We start from the raw sequence: 25,859 nt of genomic DNA, 5'->3' as shown, positions 1-25,859 counted from the left end.
GCTCTGTGGAGGAGCCTGGGCCGGATGGCTGAGCTGTTACGAGGGTGTGGATCCCAGCTGAGTCAGGGGTGGGGGGCGGGTGTGAATCCTGGTACTACCATGGTGGGGAAGTCAAGGAGCAGGGGCCGGAAAGGTCTGGACTTGAGGTTCAGGGAAGAGGGACCAGATTAAGCATCTTCAGAGGAAAATGTAGGGTTTCTCTTTGCCTTTGCTTCCAGAGAAAGACATAGTTCTGCATCACAAACCTCCAGCCTGAGAGCAGCACCATCCAGCTCAGGTCCACCCAGCTAACACACACATGCGCCCTCCAGGCACAGCCCTTCTCAGTGCACACAAGAACCCCAAGCACGTGATCCACAGTACTCTCCTCCTGCACCACCGCCCCATTCCACAAGGAATGCACCACCGGTATTCCCAAACTCACACTCCTCGTCATACACGCATCCATCCGCATCCCTGACATACCACAGTCCTCACCACTGTACTCCACACCCGTGTATACAGACACCGCTCCAGTATCCCCCAACACGCAGAAAAAAGCCCACAGATGACACCAGATACACCACTGCCTCCTACGGCCAACAGACACCAAGCTCACGACATAGCTACGTCATGCAAATGTCCCTCTCTCGTCTACCACACTTGCTCCCTCAGCTTCTGGCATGGCCCATGCATGTTATTATGTTTTTAATTTCCTTTTTCAGGAATCCGGCGATCACATCGAGACACTGCCCAGCCTACCGCACCCCTAGCCCAGGTTCAGGAAAAAGGGGAGACCGCTCCCCCATCACACTGTGTCTCCTCCTCACCCTCTTCACCCTGTAAGAACAATCTGCACACAGACAAAGAGGAAAGGGGCATGAAAATATACTACATGCAGGTACAAGTGAACAAGGGTGTCGCTGTCTCCTGGAAGACAAAGAAACCCTTGGAGTTGCCTGAAAAGCAGCTGAGGATAGAAGAAGTGACCCTTCCTGAGGATGCATGCACAGTAGACACTTACCCCTCTGATGTGTCCACCGAAAACCTCCTGTCTGACAGTGAGCCCACTGGGGAGGAGAAAGAGTATGAGGAAAGGGCAGAGCCAGGCAGCCCATCAGGGTCACCTGCCGTCGAGGAGACACCCAGGGCCAAGACACCGGACTGGATGGTGACCATGGAGACTGGCTTCAGGTGCATGGCCTGCTGCCGGGTCTTCCCCACCTTGGAGGTCCTCCAGTAGCACGTGAAGGGCGGCGTCCTGGAGGGCTTCAGCTGCCGTATCTTTCATCTCAACATGGCCCAGTGGATGGGCAATGTGGAATCCGAAATCACCCCGAGGAGGAGGACAAGGACGAGGAGGACGAGGAGGAGGAGGAAGAGAAGCAAGAAGGCCCCAGCCCAAAGAGACCCCGTAGGCAGGCTCTTTCCTCTCTTTTGATTTCCACAGAGCAACTGAGATTCATGGGACAGAAGATCCTGGAGACGGTGTCGTCTTGGAAGAGGTAAGGCTTGAGGCTGGCAGTCTTCTGAGCCTATGTCATGAGGGCCCAGAGGAGTCTAAGGGAAGGAGCCGCACACATGTGCTGGTTGACCTAATGGCTCTGAAGTTGCATCAACTTGGGACACACCCAGCATTTCCAAAGGAATTGAGCTCTGTTGACTTCAATAAGAATGTGGAGCCTTTTCCTAGGAGTTTTCTCAGGGTCTGCACGATGGACCTCAACTCTTAGAGGACGTACTGCCAGCAGCTCCTTCTCGGCAGAGAGAGCCAGGAGTGGTCTCAAGAGAGGACAGGGGCCCTTGCAGGACCAGAACTTTGAGGTCTGAGAGCCTTGGGCCTGAGCCGAGATCTCACCCGGACCACTGGACCTAGCCTTCTGTGACAAAGGGGAATATGAAAGAGAGTCACGTGGAAATGAGGTCCCCCGAGATATGGAAATGTTCCAGAACCTTCGTTGCGTGGTAGTTGATCTGGAGCCAAGCTCACTGTGGTGTGTGTGGCTCTGAGCATTAAGGCAATGCTGGAGGGTAACCCTGACCAGCAGAGCTTGGAGTGCTTCTTGTCTCTTCCTGTCCTACCTCATTTGTTTTATCCCTTCCAGGGAGAAGAAAGCACCCTCGGGATAGTTGGTAGTAAACCAGGGTATATCCTCCCTCAAGGGGACCTGGCCTGCCCTTCATTCAAGATGCTCTGGAAATGGGAACTGACTCATGTTATCGAATTGGCTGAGGGAGCACAACTCCCATGTTGATTCCGGTCAGACATGTTCATCAGACCTAGAGCTTTTCTCCTGATTCAAATCAAGTAGGGTATTAGTAGACTTCCCATTTATTTCAGCCCTAGAGATAGCACATGAGCAAATATAAAAAATCTCTGTGTATCAAAGCATTCTAATGAGCCCTTTCATTTTGCTGTTCATTGTGAAAAACACGCTCACTTTATCTCTGCCAATGAAGTGTTTCCACTTGACCAATGATGCCACACGATCCCATTAGCCTCACTGAATTTAGGGAGCCCATTATGATGACATAATTTCCCTCTCATTCCTGGCCTGCAGAGAAGAGCAGCTATAGAGCATTCCAAGACTGCTAACGCTCCCCTCACCAATACGTTTCTTAAACCTCTGGCAAAGCAAGTGTCCTCTGAGCCCTCCCAGGGCACATACGGGGTTTGGGTGAGCAGATCTTATGTGATAAATCCACTCCAGTGGTCTGGCATTCCTATGCCTTTGTAAACCTTCTACAGTGGTGGTTCTCAGCTGGGGACACTTTTGGTCCCCCCTCCCAGGATATATGTGGCAGTGTCTTGAGAATTTTTTTTTTCTTTTGTGGTACGCGGGCCTCTCACTGTTGTGGCCTCTCCTGTTGTGGAGCACAAGCTCTGGACGCACAGGCTCAGTGGCCGTGGCTCACGGGCCTAGCTGCTCCATGGCATGTGGGATCTTCCCAGGCCCTGGCACGGACCCATGTCCCCTGCATCGGCAGGCGGACTCTCAACCACTGTGCCACCAGGGATGCCCCTTGAGACTTTTTTCTTTAAGGAGCTGTGTTATGAATGAGCCCCACGTGGCTGGTGCACACGGATGTATCAAGGCACTTTTTTTTTTTCTTTGGTACGCGGGCCTCTCACTGTTGTGGTCTCTCCCGTTGCGGAGCACAGGCTCTGGACGCGCAGGCTCAGCGGCCATGGCTCACGGGCCCAGCTGCCCCGCGGCATGTGGGATCTTCCCGGACCGGGGCACAAACCCGTGTCCCCTGCATCGGCAGGCGGACTCTCCATCACTGCGCCACCAGGGAAGCCCTCAAGGCACTTTTGATTGTTACAACTAGGGTGGCAGGGAAGAGTATGTGCCACTGGCCCATCTTACATTGCACAGGACAGCTCCCAACAACAAAGAGCTATCCAGTTCAAAATGTCAGTCATGCCAACGCCAAGAAATTTTGCTACAACATACTTAGAAAGTCCTGGCATTTTGACTTTAGCATACGCTCACTTTGGGTACAGGTTTCAGTCATTTGAGCAAACTGTTGAAGGCATTCCCAGGTAGCCAAGCTAACACGCTGAGTCTGGAATGGGTGTTGAATGCACTCGTATCAACAAATCCAGCCTAACCCAATATTACATTACTCCCACCTGCTTCAATACCTACAAAATCCACACACATTATTTCTCAGGTTTCTATTGATATAAATTATAAAATTCCATATTTTAGCAGATAGTGTCTCCTCATGGTCATCCTTTATACCCGGTGGGTACCCACCCCTTCCCTGCTCCCGTCCCCATTTCAAGGACTCTAGTCTGATTACTAGGTCTGGAAAAACGAGAGGTAGTGGAGGCAAGTCTTGAGGATCCACAGACCCCTGCAAGGAAACTATCTCAGAGTAGAGGCAGACTTCCTTCTAATAGCACAGCAGGCTCAACTAAGAGGTCACAGGCCTCAGCTTTGTTGGAATCTGCCCATGTATTTCCACCTCAAATTTCCAGGATTCTACTCCTTCCCACTGATGCCCTAGGACATAAGAGAATCTACAAGGTTGTGAATCAATGTGTTGTCATTCAGCCACTGACTGAATTTGACTTTGGATCCACTTAAAAAAATAAATAAATAAAAAGGAAGGAAAGAAAGATAGAAATGCTGATTATAACAAGTCCCCCAAAGTGTTGCTTATGTAGCCAAGCTCAAAGCTAAGACAGAAAATCCCCAACGCTAAAAAGAGATTTCGAGCTCAAGCTATCAACTGGGAGTTGAAACTGAAGGCCCTACAAAGGCCAATGGAACCGGATACAAAGCTAAAGACTTAGTCTTTAGCATAGGTGGGAGTCAAGGTTAGAGGCCATGCACTGGGAGTGAGTTGTGAACTACTCAACACTAAGAATGGAAGAGCAGCTCTTTCATTGAATGTGAAGAAAGAAACAGGTAGTCCCTAGTTGCTACCACTGTCTTTGAACCAAACTAAAGAACAAGGTCAACCAGAAGGGCAGATATGAGAATCAAAAAGGAAACCTCTCTGGAATCCTCACTGAACCAAGTCTAAGTTCTGCTCTACTTGTGGTCTTTCACTTACAGAGACAAACCTTTTGGGCTTACAACAGGGATCAACAGACTTTTTCTCTCAAGGGCCAGAAAGTAAATATTTTAGGTTTTGTGGGCCATCAGTGCTCGTCACAACCACTGAACACTGTCAGCACAATGGGAAACACTCAAAGATGGTAAATAAATGGATGGGCCAATAAAGAGCTTTTATGTTCCAATAAAGCTTTAAAGGCAATGAGCCAGGTTGGGCTCACAGGAGGTAGTTTTCCAGCCCTTGACTTAACTCACTAAACTACAAATTACCTTGAGAGTTGGTGGTTTGATAGCTACCAAACCAAACCAAACAAGAAAGCCCTAGGATTTCTGACATCTAATGCAATGCAATTTGAGGTAGCATGGACTTCACATACACATGTGAAGGTGTGGTCTAGGAAACCAATCTTGGAAACCTGCCTCTCACATTAAATACATCTTTTGCTGAGTAAAGCCCTTTAACCAAGTAAGTGTTAAACATCAGTGAAATGACTAAGAAGTAGGAAATGGTATGCAAACCTCCTCCTTAACAACTTGTTCCCATCAGTCGAGGTTTCTTCCCTATGCACATTTTTCCTTAGGGAACCGTTGATAAATTTTACCTCTAAAACTTACCTATTTCCACTCTCTATCTTCAGGATTTGCCCAATCACTGTTACTTTGTAAACAATTTAAAAAAGTTTTTTGGGGGGTAAATTCCTTTTTTCCCACAGCTAATGGTTCTCTGTGTCATAGTGTCTGGAACGACCCAGCTACTTCTCCAGTCAGACCAAGCACTTGAAAGGACAAGCCGGTACCCCGAGCTATCCATCCATTCACCCAGTAAGGAAGCCTGATGAGGAGAACTAGGATGTGTAAATTTCTACTGTTGGAATTAAAACAGAATATTCTGGGCTGCATGGATTTATCCTAAACTTCAAATGCATTAATTATAAATATACCGTTACACTGACTACTATTCTGTATCTTTGAATAACCATATACATTTTTTCTTTTTATAACTGATTTCTAGAGGTCTATTCCTTAATTTTGGCCATATATATGTATACCTCATGATGATAGGATTTCTCACTGTGAGGGATTAATATGTTCTTAGTAATTTTTAATATTATATTTTACATTATTTTACTACCTATGTTACTATAAAAATAACAGTATTTTACTGGAAAATTGATGCTCAATGAAAAATTTAAAATATGGAAGTTACGTGTGGAAAAAATCCCTGAAAATCTTGCCACTGTTTACATAAGGGTGAATATCCCTTTACAGATGATAGGATGCATTAACACATACACATACATGTTTGATTAAGGTATGTGATGTACCTACCTAAAATACATTAAACTGTTACATGCTTCTGTCATTAAGTTTAAGCCATCATTTTAACAGACCTGTTATTACGTAACTATCTTAAAATATAAAGACATTCCTATTGAATATTTCACTTTTACAAAATTTAGTAACATTGACATGCTACTCACCTTTTCTATTTGAATTTCCTAATTATAAGGTCCTATTCTGTGATTTCTATATCAAAGGGACGCACGTTCTATGTTTTGATATGTACTCAGCAACTTCACTTTGAAAATCAATTTTTCAATCCACCGCTAGGAAAAAGTGTGCAAGTCAGTCATTGAATAAATATGTTTGATGAAATTACCAAATTTCAACAAATAATTTTTTTCTTTTTATCTCAGGCCAGAGAGGAGTAAGGAGATAGAGAACTTGACAAAAGTAATCTACTTCAAACAGCCTCTTTTCTCTACTTAAGAAGTCTTGATGAAAGTAATGCTAAAACCCTTGGGAGACAATCACATCAAAACCTAGACGGAAATGTGGTGAATAAGAAACCAACGATCAGTTCATTTACTAAGAAATGTTTGTCCTCTGTCACTGTCATTAGTAACTCTTTCTGACACTTAAACCTCTGCCTTGACATTCTTGAAAAAAGGGTCAACAGTATGTTTTCTGTATTGCAAGATGAACAATCCATTTTCAGTAAGTCTATACTGTCACAAAAGATAACTACATTTGTACTGTATAAGATTCACAGAATATTAGATAGACAAAGTCCAAGATAAGATCCAACTTGAAGCGAGGCTGGGGGGAGACAAATGGAGCTCATCGTAACAGGACGATGCCACATTAATATTACAAATTGCAATACTGAGTGGTTTTCTAACACTTCAAATTTTTGTCTCCCTGAATTACTTTTAAGGCCAGATTTAGGTTAACTGCTCTGAATACAAATTTTTATGAAATTTTGGAGGGGATTGCAACATAATTTTCAAAAAGATTTTCCTCATTCATTAACTGAACAAATATCGAGCACCTACAAAGTAGCTGACAATGTTCAGACTGTAGATTCAGAACAAACGTCGCTGCGTTCGTGGAATTTACGTTGTAATGGGCATACATTTTGGCATGTTCATCATACTTTTGTACAAGGCCTGCTAAAACTCACACTAAGGCTTCTCCCCTAATATTTAATAGAGGTCAAGGTTCAAACTTACTACACCATTTACCAGAGTTCTCTGCCGTGTGGCCTCCTGACTACTGGGACATGTTGAGCTATGGCTGAAACACTGACTTTAATGAAAGAAATGATTTTTTTTTTCTTTTGAACTTGATGACTGGAAGAATTCACATGACACCTGAGTTGTTTTTGTTTTTGTTTTAATCATTTTATGGAACTTTCTTCGTGTGTGGGCTCTCTGATGGTCTTACCACTCCTATCACTTTTATAGGATTTATCAGCAGCATGGATTCTGTGATGAACTGTTAGACTGGAGCGCCAACTGAAGCTCTTACCACAGGTCTCACACTTGTAAGGCTTCTCCCGTGTGCACTCTTTGATGAGACTGTAGCTGTGAAGGCCGACTGAAGACCTTACTGCATCTGTCACATCTGTACGGCTTCTCTCCAGTGTGGACGCTTTGATGAAGCTGAAGACTTGAGGCCTGAATGAAGTGCTTCCCACACTCCCCACACTTATATGGTTTCTCTCCTGTGTGGACCCTCTGATGCATGTCGAGGTTCAGGCTCCACTTGAAGCCCTTCCCACACTCCTCACATTTGTATGGCTTTTCTCCAGTGTGGACTTTTTGATGGGCTTGAAGGTGTGAACTCCGACCAAAGCTCTTCCCACACTCTTCACATTTGAATGGTTTTTCTCTGCTGTGGACTCTCTCATGGGCCAGAAGATTTGAGGCCTGCCTGAAGACTTTCCCACACTCCTCACAATTATACGGTTTCTCTCCGGTGTGGATTCTGCAATGAATTTTAAGATCTGCTCTACGACTGAATCCCTTCCCACACTCTTCACATTTGTATGGTTTCTCACCGGTATGGATCAGCTGGTGGATCTGAAGTCGTGAACTCTGATTGAAGCCCTGCCCACACTCCTCACACTTGTAAGGTTTCTCTACACTGTGGGCCTTCTGATGGATTTGAAGATATGAACTCTGACGGAAGCCCTTCCCACATACCTCACATTTATAGGGCTTCTCCCCTGTGTGGACAACCAGATGAACTTGATAATGGGAGTTCCTCCTGAAGCTCTTCCCACACTCCTTACATTTGTATGGTTTCTCTCCTGTATGGACTCTTTGATGTGCCTGAAGGTTTGAACTCAGAGTAAAGCCTTTACCACACACATTACGTATGTATGATTTCTCTCCAGTGTGGACTCCCTGATGGGCCTGAAGACTTGAAGGCCGACTAAAGCCTTTCCCACATTCCTCACATTTGTAGGGTTTTTCTCCTGTGTGGACCCTCTGATGAATGTATAGATTTGAGCTACAAATGAAGCCCTTCCCACACTCCTCACATTTGTACGGTTTCTCTCCCGTATGGACTCTCTGATGGGACTGAAGGTGTGAATTCCGACTGAAGCTCTTATCACATGTGTCACATTTGAATGCTTTCTCCCCAGTGTGGACTCTCTGATGGCCCTGAAGGTGAGAGGCCTGACTGAAGGCCCTCCCACACTCCTCACAATTATAAGGTTTCTCTCCCGTGTGGACTTTACAATGAATAGTTAAGTGCTGACCTACGACTGAAGCCTTTCCCACATTCCCCACATTTGAATGGTTTCTCTACAGTGTGGACTTTCTGAGGAGTCTGCAGCTGGGAGCTCTGACTGAACTCCTTGCCACACTCATCACACTCACTGTGTTCTCCTCCCACGTGAACTCTCTGATGAATATGAAGAACCGAGCTGTAACGGAAGCCTTTTCCACACTCACTGCACGTATGAGACTTCTCTTTTGAGTGTAATTGCTGGTGAAGATCAAAGGTGGAGAGATCGGTGAAGGTTTCTTTACATTCATTACACTGGTAAGGTTTTTGTCCCGTGTGAATCATAGTATTCTGATCCAGTGTTGAAACCCTCGTGCCATCTTTTCTATAATCACTGTAGCCGTAAGGTTTTTGACCCTTGTGTACTCCATGAGCATCAAGGTGATGTGAAATCCAACTGATGGTGTCAACATCCTCTTTACACTGACACAGTTTATTTTTCATGGAAATTTGCTGGTGTCTATTCTGATAATTCTGTGACTCAGCCAATGAAGTTTTCCTCCAAGAATCCTGGGCTCTCAAAGTTGCAAACCTTGGATTTCCAGGACTACTGGGATCACCTGCTTTATCATTTAATATACGGTTCTCATCTTCAGAAATTTGAATAGAGTCCTGCCCCAATCTGGCAGGGGGAATCACCTTGTTTGTGGAACTGACAACTATTTATCATGGAGTCTTGGCATCTGGTTAAGTCATTTGCAATTTGTTGCCAGATTTGCCAGCAGGAAAGCTCTTCACGTGATCCTCTGTCTTGAACGGCCCTCAACTCACTTTGATTGTTTTCTTCTAGAGGGACAGAGAATTCAGAGATGTGGACACGTGAAAGCTTTGTTCAAAGATTCAAGATTTTACACTTAAGACACAGTATGGGACTTTAATGAACCTCAGGATGGTTCAGCTTATCTTTCGCATGACAAATGAAGTTCTCTGGTTTATATACTAACAGAAACCAAGAGATGGTCTGTTAAACTCCCAAATACTTAGCATTAATGAAACCCATTTAAAACCAAATGACTACTCTGACATACTATTTCAATCATCTTTCAAAAATTACATGTCATTCCTACCATAACACAGTATCAATAAAGACAAGCATTTTGCTGTGCTCACAGCTTTAACAGTGCCTAGCAGTTAGTCAGGGCTCAAGAAATGCATGCACAGGTGAACTCAGTTTGATTTCTAGGATTCTCTACAATTCTGAATCCCAGGTTAAGTTTGAACCAAGTCAGAGAAGCGAAACAGCTTTTACAAGTCAGGTATCAGATACAGGAAAAGGACTGGAAAGTACAGTTTGGCTTAAGTTGAAAGGCTGCACCCGAGGCGGCAGCACACCAAGGGGGTTAGTGCTGAGGAGGATATGAAAGGGGCTAAAACCCGGGACTGCCCCGGTGGCACAGTGGTTAATAATCTGCCTGCCAGTGCAGGGGACACAGGTTCGAGCCCTGGTCCGGGAAGATCCCACATGCCGCAGAGCAACTAAGCCCGTGAGCCACAACTACTGAGCCCACGTGCCACAACTACTGAAGCCCGCGTTCCTAGAGACTGTGCTCTGAAACAAGAGAAGCCACTGCAATGAGAAGCCTGCGCACCACAACGAAGAGCTGCTCCCACTCACCACAACGAGAGAAAAGCCCATATGCAGCAACCAAGACCCAATGCAACCAACAATTAATTAATTTTAAAAAAGGGTCTAAGAATCAGTGGGGTTAAAAAAAAGCATGAAGACCTATGCACTGGATCCTTCTCAGGCATTTGTGCTGCCTAATATGTTCCTCCACTCCCCCTGCCAAGCAGGAGTCAAAATGTAGAGGCTAGGGAAGAATGCTGTCTCTTTAAAAACAGCATGGAAAATTTTTGGACACAGATACATTGGTCTTTAACAAGAATGAGTTCCAAAGTGAAGAATGGGCTTTATGAGTGAGCTGGGAATAAATTCCATAGCCTGTGATAAGTATTGAGAAGAAACAGACTAGAAACTATTAAAGAATGATCAAAGCACTCAAGGTGACATTATCTAAAATGCCTTCTACAAGATACATACAAATGCACACACACACACACACACAAAATGTTTGTACAGCTAACAAAGATCGATTTCTTATTAGTGAGGTGGGCTTTGGAGGAGGCAAATGGGACGCAGCGGGGCAAATCTTTTAAGGGAAAGGCTAACTCACCAGCTGGCTGTTTTCTGAGACCTGTTCTCCCCTGGTATAAGGGATAAGGAAATAGAAATTTCTTTCCTTCTATGGGAGGGTTACCTAAGAAGTAGACATAAGAATCCTCATTCAAAACAGTATTTCCTCCCCAAATGAATTTGCTCTGCTACTGAGAGCTCAAGGAAAGTCACAGGGAAAGCATTTTACTCAGTTTGGTTATAATTACAGGTTCTGTACATATTTTTTGTGCAAGTTGATGAGGGCCAACTTGTACAGAAAGGCAAACACACACATACACACATCATGGGCACCTGAGAAGTTAGAATTAGGCTGGGAATTCATTTGAAGACAAAAAAACATTTAGCAATATCCCTTATTCACTCGGATTTGTTCACCGCCTACTAGCTATTTTCATGGAAGGCTAATTTCTCTATCCATTAACTCATTCGTTTATTCAAGAAATATTTAAGAGTTCCTGTCATGTACCAAGACTATGCTAAGCACTGAGGCTAGTGAGCAATAAACATATAACAGACCGAATTCCTCCTGCACTCCTGGATTACCCTCCAGTGGAAGAAAGAGAGGTGAGAAACAGGTGAACAAAATGTACATGAGTGAAACGCTTAGAGACAAAACAAGGCAGGGCAGAGAGAGTAAGAAAGAGAGGACTGTATTTTCCATAGGGTGGTCAGAGGACAGCCACCTCCTCATCTTTAAGGTGACTGACTGAAAGAAGTAGAGGCCTAAAAGATTACAGGTGAAAGAGTATTCCAGGCAGAGAGAAGGACCAGGAAAAGGCTCTGTGGCAGAAGCATCCTTTGCAGGTCTGGAAAAGATAGGGTAAGAGGGAGGAGAGGTGGTGTATTCAGGGAGGTGGTGGAGAACGAACAGCAGCCCACAGAAGGCTCTAGAAGCCACTTTAAGTGGTTTTTATTCTAAGTAAAAGAAGCCACAAGAGAATTTTGAAACAAGAACATAACCTGACTTAAAGTTACAAAAGATCACTTTGCCACCTAAAGAACAAACTGTGGGAGGAGAAGGGTGGCAACAGGTGACCAGTACAAAGACTATGCAATAATCCTGGAAAGAGATTTCCAACTGGGACCAGGTGATGGACAGCACAGGGCTGGTGAGAAGCAAAACAGATAGAGAGCTAACCACAGGAACTCACGGCTGCTTGGTTCTCACCTAAATTTCTATCTGGGTTGCTGAATTCATCAACCAAAGCCTCTCTTCTCTTTCTATATGTTTTGTATCTCGTTTGAAGAATGAGAACATGCAAAGTCACAAGTTAACATGAACGGGCTAGAGCGAAAGTTTACTAGAAATTTGAGTTCCAACTGCATATTCAAGGTATTGAAAGCTGTGTTTTTCAAACTTTGTATCACGACCCACTGAAGAAACAGCATTTATTTCACAACCTAGATACACAGGTAGAAAAGTATACATTACTAAAACGAAGCTTGAATGACCTATATCTAACCAATGTCTCTTTTCATGAAATCTGTTCCCACTGGCTCTCACACCACTCATGCCATCGCCCAGAGTTTCTGCTGCAATGTGTTGTACTCTTCCTAAGAAACTCTGATATTTTCTATACTATTTTATTTCATTAAAAAGTCACACGTAGGGCTCAATAAATTGGCTTTATGATCCACTAATGGCAGGGAGGGAAATCTGAAGAAGAATACACAAGGTACAGCAAGATACTGCCGATTTACAGTTCTTTTACAAAATAATTGAAAAGGACCTGAAACACACTGTTTGGAAAGACCAGAGACATCCTCTCGTGTCCCACAGGAATTGCAAAAGTCTGGTCCCCAAACTCAGGGAACCACCTCAAGAGGCCCAAAGCCTTGAAACACCAAGGTCACAAAGACACTCGCAGAGAAAGGCTGTCCTCACCCACTGAGACCAGGTTCCCGAAGTGTTCCACCATCACATCCTGGTACAGCTTCCACTGGGCCGAGTCCAGCAGCCCCAGCTCCTCCTCTGTGAAGGCCACGGCCACGTCCTTGAAGGTCACCGCCTCCTACGACAAACAACACCACCTCAATCTTATACCCAGTGGCCAGTGGAAGAGGGGCAGCCCCGAGGAGACGAGGAGGATGGGAAGTTGCTCCGGCTCCTGTGAGGTGTGCAGACTTCCCAGCACCCCCTCCTTCCATCCTGCCAATGCCACACACTGACTTTCCTCAGCCTCACTGGACGTGCAGCTATGAAAGAGAAAGCTTTGTGTGTTTACCTGGGGCTCTCAGACAACTCATAAGTAAACTCCCTAGAATTCTAACCACTGGATCCTGAACTAAAAAGCTTTCACTGTTTAATTATTATTGCCAAGTGCCCCAGAAACAGTTACCAATTTAGTCCTGGCAGTATTTGATGGCACCTGCTTTCTCACTGAGGTCGGAACCAGCTGAGAAGGAGTGTTATATGTGGAAACTAACCAAAAGGCCATGCCAGGTCTCTGAATGAAAACTCTCTCTTTCCCCGTTTCTGTCTTTCGCTTGAATGCAATACTCTGACTCCAGACCCTTGGTTTTCTGGGTGAGTCTGAGTTGGTTCCTCCTTTTTTCACAACCCCGATTCTTTATATTTAAAACAAAGATGAAACCAAGCACCTCTTTATACAATTGTTCTGAGCTGTCTATGCAGTGACAAGTGCTTTAAGTACCACTGGACTTTTTAAACTAAGGTCATGCATTACTCTGATTAGAAAAAAATATAAGATGGAAAAAGAAACAAACCAGTAAATAAAATACACAAAGGGTCTGACTCAAGCATGGGGAAGACTGAATCTAACTCTGGTCGTGAGAAAACTTCCAACAATACATGATTTTTTCTGCGTGAAGCAGCAGTTTGATCCTGCTGTGCTCTGCCGTATTTGGATATTCTACCAAAAAACATCCAAGGCACCACATGTAAAACATACCTCTTAAATTCTGAATACCTAAACCTACTATGTTAAGGGCAAAAAGGGGCAATATTCTTCAGAACAGATATTTTGAGAAAAAGGTTAAATCAGGAACACTGTCACTGTAGTGCTCCTAAAACAGGAGCAGTCTTTAAACTAAATGTCTGTGCATAAAGAATAGTTTAAAGAATAGGTGCAGGGCTCCCCTGGTGGCGCAGTGGTTGAGAGTCCGCCTGCCGATGCAGGGGACACGGGTTCGTGCCCCGGTCCGGGAAGATCCCACATGCCGCGGAGCAGCTGGGCCCGTGAGCCATGGCCGCTGAGCCTGCGTGTCCGGAGCCTGTGCCCCGCAACGGGAGAGGCCACAACAGTGAGAGGCCCGCATACCAGAAAAAAAAAAAAATAGGTGCATAAGTTTGCAGGAACATGATAAAGCAATTAAAAGTGAATGTTAGCTAGTATTAAATGAAAAAAACAATTTAAAACTGTATCTATGTTATAAATACGAATACACATCCATGAATACATATGATGAAGAGATTACAGAAATATAAAAGCAGCTAATTTGTAAGCAGGTAAGCAGTAGACTGGAAGATGTCCTTCATTTCCCTTAATTTTTCTTTTACTTGTAAAATAAAAAAAATGATGAAATAAAACAAAAATTAAAACCGAAACCAATTAAATTTAACAGGAATTTTAAAAAAAGCACACATGGCACACTCAGGTCCTCATATGCTTAGACTCTCCTTGAAAGAGAAAACCCATATGGAACTATACCCAATATTTCGTAATAACCTATAAGGGAAAAGAATCTGAAAATATATGTATATATATGTATAACTGAATCACTTTGCTGTACACCTGAAATTAATACATTGTAAATCAACTATACTCCAATCAAAAAAAAAAAAAGAAAAAGAAAAAAAGAGGAAAACCTGTGTCCAACCTGAGTACAAAAATGGCGTTTTTAACAGCAAGAAAGGCAAGCTCTACTCACCTGGAATGTGCTCATTTTCTCTCTCCTTCTGGGGCAGTGCAGAGTCCTAGCAAGACAGACAGGGAAAGAAGAAGTCAAACTGGAAACTGGTTTAAAGAAAAAGAAGTCACTAACCCACGTGGTGCTCATTGTGAATTACCAAGGCTCCCAGTCCTCGGGGTGGCTACAGCTGATTATGCTTGATGAGCAGAGCCCCACGCAGATACCAGATGCCCCCGTGAACCCCCTCAGTGGCTGTGTGAGGAATGACCTGCCCAGCCATACACAGTGGCCCCCTCACAGTGTGCCTGCAGCTTCCACAGGGGTCATTCTTATTCTGGGTATGGGGTAAACAGAGACCATGTAAGTCAGAGTAGGTTTTGGAGTCAATATGCATGGGCTCTGATCAGGCTACGCCATTCACTAGCAGTGTCACCCTGGGCAAATTATTCACATCTCTTCGCCTCAGTTCTGTCTTCTGCCAGTAGGGGAGAACACGGGCATCCACCTCGTGAGATCGTCATAAGGTAGGAAGCTCTGAGAACACCACTGTCAGGGTTTCTTATTTCTTAGCAACTGCGGTAAAGCAGATGATATTTTAGTTAGAAATTATCCTTAGAGATGTGATTTCTACCAGCAGAAGACTGTCAGACATGTGGAGGTCGTACGTTGTTGCCCTGTTATGTGAGAGTCTTTATAGACTTCTGAAAATCTCTGCTTGTCTTCCTAAAGATTTTGTGACTGCAACAATAATATTTAAATTGACATGGACAACTTTTTACAAAAGGTATAAAAATACGTTAAGTTTCTTTTTAAACAGGAAGTACCCTTTTGACAATTATGCACAGAGGTAAAGAAAACTAATAAAAGCCAGGATTCTGCAACAACAATAAAAAATAGTTTGACAGTCCATACCTAATTCAAATGAAAAAAAGACAGGAATCTGAATTGTAATTATATCATTATAAATATAGGAAAGTTTAAGAAATAAATGGGAGACTTCCCTGGTGGTGCAGTGGATAAGACGCCACATTCCCAATGCAGGGGGCCCGGGTTCGATCTAGTACAAAAGATGGCAATGATTCCACTCCCCAAAGCTTGGGAGAGAGATATCTTCACAACTTCTAACGACCTCCATTTTGACTCTACACTTGCTAGCTGTCTTCTGCTCAATTCAGGATTCTGAAAGGGGCCCTGACAGTTGACAATAATTAGTGGGGGAATAAAATCATTGGACTAAGTAGGCCTTTGGTGAAGCCAGCTCAGTTTTATCTGTGACATCCAGCAGGGTCAATTTCCTCGGCCTCAGTTTCCAGAAAAGACCCTCTCTTGAGCTTCTCGAATTTTCACGTGCATGTGAATTACTGCGGGATCTTGTTGGAATGCAGCCTCCTGGACCCCCTACGCAGAAATTATAAATCAGAACGTCTCGAATGGGGCTCAAGGCTGGGCATTTCTATCCAAGTGATGCCAATGCCGCTGGTTTGTGGAACACAATTTGAGTAGCACTGCAGTGTAACATCAGTCCCACAAAAAAACAGCCTCCACTACACAGAAACATACACAAAGAGTAACCAGACAAAAAGGCACTAAAACATTAACAACTGTTATCTTTACATCCTAAAGTTACAGATAATTAAAATTTTTCTTTATGTATATATCTGCATTTTTCCATAATGATTATGCTACTTCTATGATATACATATTATTTGAAATAAAATAAATGACCCAGTTGAGAAAACTATCTTAAACACTCATAAAATAGCCTAAACCTTGCTCTCAAGGTCCCCACAATTAAGTCCCAACCTCCTTTCATGATATGATTCTAGCCAGTACCCTATGCTCAAAGAGAATATACCAAAGGGATTAGCAAACTCAGCTGCTGGACTCAAACTGCCTGGGTCCCAACCCCAGCTCTGCCTCCTACCATCTGGGTGAGGATGGGCCAACAGGGTTGTGTTCCCTGCCTTAAAGTAGAGAAAACAGCAGTACCAATTCACAGAGCCACCGCCTGATGGAAATGTGTTCATTTGCATAAAGCTTTTAGAATGGAAATTAGTGACCAAGGCTCAGTTATCATCCTTACCCATGTCTCATACGTTCTACAATTTATAGGAATATCTTAAGTAGGAAGAATGCCAAGTCCTACTCACGTGGGGCTCTGCTGCCTCTTCCTCTGCGCAGTGCTTTTTGAGAAGCCAGGGCTGGGGAAGGAAAGGAGACTGTGAAATACCAGGGCTGTGTTTCCATCCCCACTAATTCATACCGCACCCCCTTCCGCCCCCGTACCAGCTAGAAGTCCTCTCCTTCCAAAACAGGCCAGGAGTCCAGGACAATTCAGCTTCCTGGGCTCACAGAATCCCGCTGCGAAATGGGTGCCTCCCGAATTAGCGTAGTATTAATACCAACAATGTATCAGGCAGTTGTAGACCTTTTACTTGTGCTATCTCGTTTCTCCTCACAACACTATATTAACAAGGCATTCCTTTTTCCCCCCTTTTACCGAACAGCAACGGAGGCACAGAGGAGTTAAGCAACTCACCCAGTGTGACGCCGTATGAAGCGGTAGGGCTAGCTCATAGGTGGGGGACGGGGTCAGGTTAGGGGTGAAGAAAACCGGGGAGACCCTCAAACCCCAGGAGGCACGACCTGAGCCCACCCCATCCCGGCTACGTTACCAAACGCAAAGAAGCTCCGCCCGCGGGACGTACATCACCACTCCAGGCCCTCAAACCTCCGCTTTTAGCCGCTCCTCCTCTTTCTCCCCAAATGAAAGGTCTGCAAAGGGGAAGCTTGAATGGGTCGTGAAGAGCGGACCTGAAACACCGTCACCAGGCAGAACATGGCTGCTACGTGTCCTCCTGGGGCGGAAGTGCCTGCGACTAACCCGGAACTCCTGGACCATATTTCCCAGAATTCCGCGGGTAAACCTTTACAGCGAGGCGTTACTGTAGCTGCAGTATATGGGGCTACACGAGTTTACGAGCTCTGGACTACATGTCCCAGAATGCAAGGGTGGGTGCGGGGGTGTCTACCGGCACGAGCTCTGGACTACATGTTTTCACTCTGGTTTTCACTTTCCGGAATCCCTGAGAAGGTCTCAGGCCGTCTTGCCGTTCTACTGTGTAGGCCTCAGAAGAGTGTAGATTCTGTTCATTGAAAGGCGTACAAACTCAGTCGAATTTTGGACGTCTTCAAGAGGCTAAGCGACATAAAAGCATTAACAGCCACGAAGGCTTCCTGGTAAACCCCAAAGAGTTTCACCATTGGAATAAGGGGAGAAGGAAACTGGGCTTTCTTTGGCAGGGACTGAAGCCAAACGCCAAAACACCTCATTCCCTGAAATTGTGTAAAGGTGAACGTGTTTTGTTAGCATCTTACAACCCGTGCAGAAGCAAGGGAAAATCCTTTCTAGAGACAGACATCAACATCCTAGGTCTCAAGTTATTTCTGTAATTATAAAATCTGTGACATTGCTATTTGACCAAGTGAACTTTAAGGGGAAGGAAAAAGCATTACTTGACATACGGAGGGACACTTCACAGTCATAAAGGTTTCAAATTCTCAGAAACTAATAACTTCAGCTGATACTTTATAAAGCAAACATTGACAGAACCATGAAGAGAAACATTCAAATTCATAATTGGATCTGGAGATTGGAACACATACATAGAGGGAAATGTTGAGCCTTAAAAGCATATATTAAAGTAGCAAGGGGGGCTTCCCTGGTGGCGCAGTGGTTGAGAGTCCGCCTGCCGATGCAGGGGACATGGGTTCGTGCCCTGGTCCGGGAAGATCCCACATACCACAGAGCGGCTGGGCCCGTGAGCCATGGCCGCTGAGCCTGGGCGTCCGGAGCCTGTGCTCCGCAACGGGAGAGGCCACAACAGTGAGAGGCCCGCGTACAGCAAGGAAAACAAAAACAAAACAAAACAAAACAAATAAAGTAGAAAGGAAGTTGAAAATTCAGAAAACATCCATTTCAGGAAATTAATAAATGAATAATAAAACTGAAGAAGGCAGATGGAAAAATATAAGATCAGATGAATGAAATACAAAAATAAAGTAGATCCCACACACACCCACAAAACAGAAATTAAAGAAACAAACAAAACAAACAAAAAAAGATCATCCATAGTATAAACAAAGATTTTTTCAAAAATGTGTTCCAAATTCTTTCAGGAAAATATCCTCCAAGAACTATTCCTGACTTAAGCCAACATAGCACACAGGATTTCTTTCCACTACAAGGAAAGTGAAATCTTGGATATAGCATGATGAAATACGGTAACATGATTAAGTTTTATTTATTCACCTCCTGTTCCCTATGGCACCCTCCACTCCCTTCTCTACCCCGTAAGCTACCATTCTAATTTGTTTGATGTGTTTTCTTTTGGGTGTGTTCTTGTGCAAAATGTGCACTTGTGTATATTTTCAATTCATATAAATAATATTGTGTCATAAAATTCATTCTGGTGTTTATTTCCTTCATTCAGGAGTATATTTTTAAGATTCACCCATCCAGGCTTCCCTGGTGGCACAGTGGTTGAGAGTCTGCCTGCCGATGCAGGGGACGCGGGTTCATGCCCCAGTCTGGGAAAATCCCACATGCCGTGGAGCGGCTGGGCCCGTGAGCCATGGCTGCTGAGCCTGCACGTCCGGAGCCTGTGCTCCGCAGCGGGAGAGGCCACAACAGCGAGAGGCCCACGTACCGCAGAAAAACAAACAAACAAAAAAAACATTCACCCCTCTATCTAATTTGTTTCATAGAGTTCCATTTTCTGCACCCACATTTTACCTGTACTCTTCCAACTGCCATGCCAATGATAATAAAATAAACATCTTCTTACATTTGTTTATAGACGTATCTGAGAATTTCTTTGGAATACATACCCGAGTGAAATTATTTCATAGCAAATATGTATACTTTAATAATATAGCCAGATTGACTTCCTGAACGGCTACACCAGTCCAGATTACCAAAGAGTTGCACGTCAGGTTTTTGTGCAACCACTTACCTTCATTTGGACGACTCATCACCGTTTTGCTAGTGTATTAAATGTATAGTAGTATCTTGTTTTAGTTAAATTTCTCTGATTTCTAATAAGTTTGATCTTTTTTTCAAATGCTTGGTAGCTTCATCTATAAGTGTCTACTTACAACTTTTGCCCCATTTTCTAATGTGGATGCTATCTTTTTCTTCCTCATTTCTATTACATATTCTGATTATTAATACCTTTTCAGTTTTACCAATTACAAGTATCCTTTCCTAATTGGGCACGTGTTTCTAAAATTTTTCTATTGTGTTCTTCATGGAATAGAAATCTTTAATTATAAGATAATAAACCAATAATTTCTTAATATCTGTGCTTCTGAAACTCCTCAGGTGAAAAAATATATTTCTACCTTTTAAAAATTAACTTTCTAGACTTATCTTTCACATGTAGGTCCTTTAAATATTTTGGAGTCTATTTATGTACATTTTATTACATGGGATCCACTTTTATTTTTCTCCAAGAGAAGTTCTTAAAAATAGTGATATTCATGGCTTGAAGATTCAATATTACAAAGATATCAGTAATCCTCAAAATGATCTATAGGCTCAATCAAACCCCAATAAAAACATCAGCATTTTTTCCCTTGGAAATTGATGAGATGTTTACAAATATTATGTGGGAAAGCAAAGAGCTACAAGAAGAGCTGGGGGCTTCCCTGGTGGCGCAGTGGTTGAGAATCTGCCTGCTAATGCAGGGGACACGGGTTTGAGCCCTGGTCTGGGAAGATCCCACATGCCACGGAGCAACTAGGCCCGTGAGCCACGTACTGAGCCTGCGCGTCTGGAGCCTGTGCTCCCCAACAAGAGGCCGTGATAGTGAGGCCCACGCACCACGATGAGGAGTGGCCCCCGCTTGCCACAACTAAAGAAAGCCCTCGCACAGAAACGAAGACCCAACACAGCAAAAATAAGTAAATAAACTCCTACCCCCAACATCTAAAAAAACATAAAAATAAAAAATAAAAGAAGAGCTGGGACAATCTGAAAGAAGAATGAAAAGAAAGATATTAGTCACATTAAACCTTACTATAAATCTACAATATAAGATAGTCTGGTGTTTGCTCAAGGATAGACAAGATAATAGACATCAAAATCCATGTTGAAACAGACATTATAACAACGTGTAAAAAGAAAACACTGCAGGGAGCTCCCTGGTGGTCTAGTGGTAAGGATTTGGCGCTTTCACTGTGGTGACCCTGGTTCAATCCCTGGTCAGGGAACTGAGATCCTGCAAGCCACGCAGCACGGCCAAAAGAAAAAAGAAAGAAAAGAAAACACTGCAGCAGAGAGGGGGAAGAACTCTTGTTAATACAGTTGATCCTTGAACTAGGGTTCAAGGGGGTTAGGGGTGCCAACCCTCTGCTAAGTTGAAAATCCAAGTATAACTTATAGCCAGTCCTCTGTACGTACACGGTTTCTCCATAATCGGCAATTCTGCATCTGAGGATTGAACCAACCTTGGATCGTGTAGTAGTGCAGTATTTACTATTAAAAAAAAATCCTCGTATAAGTGCACTTGTGTAGTTTAAACCCATGTTGTCCAAGGGTCAACTATTGGTTCTCAGTCAGCTGGATATCCATATGGGAAAAATATTAATCATTACTGCATAGGATATAAAAATATAAATTCCAGAAGATCTGCAGACGTAAATTTGAAAAGTAAACAATGATGCTTTAGGAAAGAAACGTAAGATAACAGCCTTTTTGCCTTGGAGTAGGAAGAATTTCTTAAGACCAAAAAAATCACCAACTGTGAAAGAAAAAATTGAAAAATTGGACTATTTCAAAGTTAAGAAACACCGTAAACCCAAACGCAGCACTCTTGGGCCAAAAGTGAGAGAGATTTTAAAAACATCTATGGAATAAAAGACTCAGATGCATCCCTCATGCCCATGCATTCTTCAAGGGTCAACTGTATCTACCAAAGTTGAACATATACCCTATAACCCTTTGGTTCCACCCATAGAAATATCCCTCAAACAAGTGCACAAGGCACATTCTAGATTGCTCACATCACCACTAACTGTGATAGCCAAGAATGGGGAAGTACCCAATACCCACCAATAATGGGATTAATAAATAGATTTTGATATGTTTACACACTGCAATAATATCCACCAATGAAAATGAATCAACGGTATCCACTCCCATCAATATGGATAAATGTCATGGATATACTGTGGAGCAAATGAAGCCAACACAAAATAGCACCTATTACATGACTCCATTTATATCAAGTACAAAATAGGCTAAGTGAATCTACACCATTACAAATTAGTGGCTACCATATGGAAAGGAAGGTTACTAGAAAGAGCCAAAAAGGGATGCTTCTAGGGTTTGGGCTTTGTCCTGGTCCTCCAAGAACTAGACGGCAAAGTGCTGAGAAAGACTTTAATGAACAAATATTTCATTAGGGGAAACATCGGAGAGAAAATGGCAGGGAGCTCTGGAAGGCTGGCAGAACTATCAGCGCATAGTGCAAGTCTGACCCTGAGTGAAGATTTGGAAGAAAGATTTGGTAAATCATCCGAGACTGCCTTGTCATCTACGTAAAATCCTTCAAGGCTGTCAGAGTCCTTGAAAAAAGGTCACTGGACAGAGGAATCCTGGTCTCCAAGAAATGGCCTGCCTTAGGATCCCTGCTGTGCTGACTAGGAGCAATCAGGGGCAAGGCCGGCCTCCAGGCAAACGTGGTGATGGATTTAAGAGCAGCAGCTGGGACCTTTGGCCAGTTATGCTCCCTGTGGTCATAACTGTGAAACAGGAGACTCTCAACGTGGATGCTTCCTTGTGATAAGATCTGGTTGTTTATTTCTCTCAGAAATAATCCTGAAGCAACGTTGCGTCCTTCTCAGTATATCATACCCCAGAGATCTAAAACGTTCGTTTGTTCTGTTATTGATAATGTTCACCTCTTGGCTAAGGTAGTGTTCACCAAATTTATACCTACTGTATTTCTTGTTGTGATCAATACTTTGTGGAGAGATATTTGGGGTTTTGTAGCATCCTGCTCCTTGTAAACTTTCAACCAGTAGTTTTATAATTCATTGATTACTCTTGCCAGAACCTATCATTACTATGATGGTTGTAAATAATGATTTTTACATTACGTCATTCCTTCTATATGTTTATGGTTTGGCATTCTATTATGAGAGCCCTTCCTTCCCTCCCTTCCTCTTTTTTTATTCATATTCTGTATGATAATTATTTATTTTAGGGTCAAATTGCTCAGATTTACCCAGTGTGAGTCTCTTCAAGCTGGATCTTCTTACACGTCCCACCACTCTTTCCTACTTTCTGGCACAGTAAATTTTCTCCAGGATCATTCTACACTTTCCTTGCTCCAGCCCTGAAATAGAAACGTGGATATACATGCTTATATACATGACATACACATGTGTGTGTTTGTATATCCTCGCACTTCCATATCTACTTCTGTAAATACCTAGCACGTGCACTCACTCCCTCTCTCTCTCTACAGATGGGTGGACGGATGGATGGATGGGTAGACAGATCTGTATAAATAACTTATGGTCAGACTTCCATATCCGTGGTTCCTCTGTATCTGCAATTCTGCAACCATGGGTTCAACCAGCCACAGATCATGTAGTACTGTAGTAATTACTATTAAAAAAAAAACCCTGCATATAAGTGGACCTGCCCAGTTCAAACCCATATTGTTCAAGGGTCAACTGTAACTTGCTAAATAAAGCCCTTTAACCAACTATATTAAAAATACCACCATTGGTCTGCGTATGGAATGCCATCCAAACCTGCTTTGTCCTTACTGGTTCCACATCCAGAGGGTCCTCTGCTATTATGCTCAGTTCTCTCCTCATGTGCATCTTTTCAACAAGAGAAACTTTTTTTTTTAAACCTCCACACTGTAGGTATATCCACTTTTGTTTCTAGCTCCAGGATTTTCCCTCTCCCTATTATGGATCTGTAGTTAAAGCACAGCATAAATAAGAAAGCTTCAACTGTTGAAACTCATGAATTTTTCTGTGTATGCAAAATAATCTGAGAACTGTTTTGTTTTTGAAATTGGCTTCCAGAGTTCATACCATAATTTTGATCTTATATGCCTTATGACAATATAGAACAATCATATGAGGTCTTAACTGCAAGGGATAATTATTTAATACTTTTTCAAATTCTATTAAAATAATTTCCTGCTTTGGCAATACCCACTATTCAATGAAAAAAATATAACATGAAGTTATAAAATGGAAAAATATCACAAAATGCTCCTTGCCTAGGAAAACCACTCTGGAAGAGTATCCCTTTACACATGATCTTATGCATGTACACATACATGTGTGCACATGCACACATACACAAACACTAACAAAGATTTATGGTTGATTATACTATGAAGGCTACAATCTGTGACCTCTCAAAGCCCATATTGTGTATCTCCTGCGATTATGATATGTCATAAATTTTTAAAATAAACTTTTAATTTAATTTATTTATTTTGGGCTGCATTGGGTCTTCGTTGCTGCGTGCGGGCTTTCTCTAGTTGCAGTGAGTGTGGGCTACTCTTCGTTGCGGTGCGCGGGCTTCTCATTGCAGTGGCTTCTCTTGTTGCGGAGCACAGGCTCTAAGCACGTAGGCTTCAGTTGTTGTGGCACACAGCCTCAGTAGTTGTGGCACACGGGCTTAGTTGCTCCACAGCATGTGGGATCTTCCTGGACCAGGGCTCGAACCCGTGTCCCCTGCATTGGCAGGCGAATTCTTAGCCACTGTACCACCAGGGAAGTCCCTGTCATCATTTCACCGGCTTCAGATTAATATAGGAATCTATCAAAACTCAAATTCTTACAGCTGTACACTAATTTCCATTAAAAAATTTAGTGACATCATTGATGTGGTGTTCATCTTTTTGGTATTTTAATCTCACAATCAATAACTTCCAATTATATGATTTCTAAATCAAAGAGATCTAATATATTCTGATATATATACTCCTTTCCTGAAACCATGCTTTACTGCAACCAATAGGGAAAAGCACATAAATGTCACTCTTGTCTCAATAATACACTGGATAATTTTATCAGATTCCTACAAGTTTTCTGGGTATTTGCCTCATGGATGTGGGGGAAGAATATGGCATAGCCCCTACCTGAGAACTTTAGAAGAAATGCTACAATAATTAGAAGGCAAACATTCCAAAGTCTGGATGAAAATGCAGAGAATTAGAAATCAGTAAGTTCAAGGTCAACTAAAAATTTTTTTTTCTAGGGACAAACAATTTTTGTGACACTTTCAAAGTGTTACAGTAAACCCTGCCTTAATATTGACAGACAAAAAATCAATTGTATACTATGCAGTTACTGTTGTTGCAAAGTTAATCATGTTTTTTCACTCTGTACCATCAGAAAAAAAAAATCACAAGGTAGTTCAATTTCTACTGAACACAGTCCTTGGAAAACTAGACGGGGTCTCAAATAACCACCCAACTTGAGAACAGAGGCTGCGGGAGGCAAGGAGCCAGTTGCGATAGGCTAATAGCATATTAATATTGAAGATTGGGGGGCTTCCCTTCCCTGGTGGCGTAGTGGTTAAGAATCTGCCTGCCAATGCAGGGGACACGGGTTTGAGCCCTGGTCCAGGAAGATCCCACATGCTGCACAGCAGCTCAGCCGCGTGCCACAACTACTGAAGCCTGCACACCTAGAGCCCGTGCTCCACAAAGAGAAGCCACTGCAATGAGAAGCCCACACACTGCAATGAAAAGTAGCCCCCACTCACTGCAACTAGAGAAAGCCTGCGTGCAGCAATAAAGACCCAAGGCAGCCAAAAATAAATTAAAAAAATATATATTGCAGTTTGGTTTTCTGCAGTGGTTTTCAGTATTTCAACAAAAGTTCATGTCCTGAATTAATTTTATTTTGCAGGTTTCCCCATCTGGATACAACTTTCATATATTATACATTTCCCCCTTTTGGTTTATTTAAAACACAAGTACTGAGCACACCTAAAAGCACTAGTCAATGATAAGGTTGTGTACATTCAGCAGCCAAGTCCCTGCCCTCATGGAGCGCACATTCTCACGGACATCAATTTTGACTAGCTCATCCTTACACTTTTGTTAAAGCCCAGACCAAACTCTTTTCCTTTCTAA

General features: G+C 43.1%; 1 protein-coding gene across 1 annotated transcript in view; it reads left to right on the top strand.

Moving 5' to 3' along the window:
- Positions 1–298: 298 nt before the first annotated feature.
- Positions 299–25,859, top strand: part of LOC309816137 (protein FAM170A-like) — a gene marked incomplete at both ends in the record, with an annotated part of 168,937 nt that continues 143,376 nt past the window's right edge. Inside the window, 2 exons of the mRNA XM_082646800.1 lie at positions 299–311; positions 705–1,210. Coding sequence (XP_082502926.1) covers positions 299–311; positions 705–1,210 — 519 coding nt within the window. The remainder of the gene's footprint in view (positions 312–704; positions 1,211–25,859) is intronic.

The sequence above is a fragment of the Mesoplodon mirus genome, assembly GCF_964341445.2.
Source record: "Mesoplodon mirus genome assembly, contig: SUPER_14_unloc_2, whole genome shotgun sequence".
In the NCBI taxonomy this organism is placed as follows: Eukaryota; Metazoa; Chordata; class Mammalia; order Artiodactyla; family Ziphiidae; genus Mesoplodon; species Mesoplodon mirus.
The sequence above is the reverse complement of the archived record's forward strand: the minus strand, read 5'-3'. Positions and strand labels throughout refer to the sequence as shown.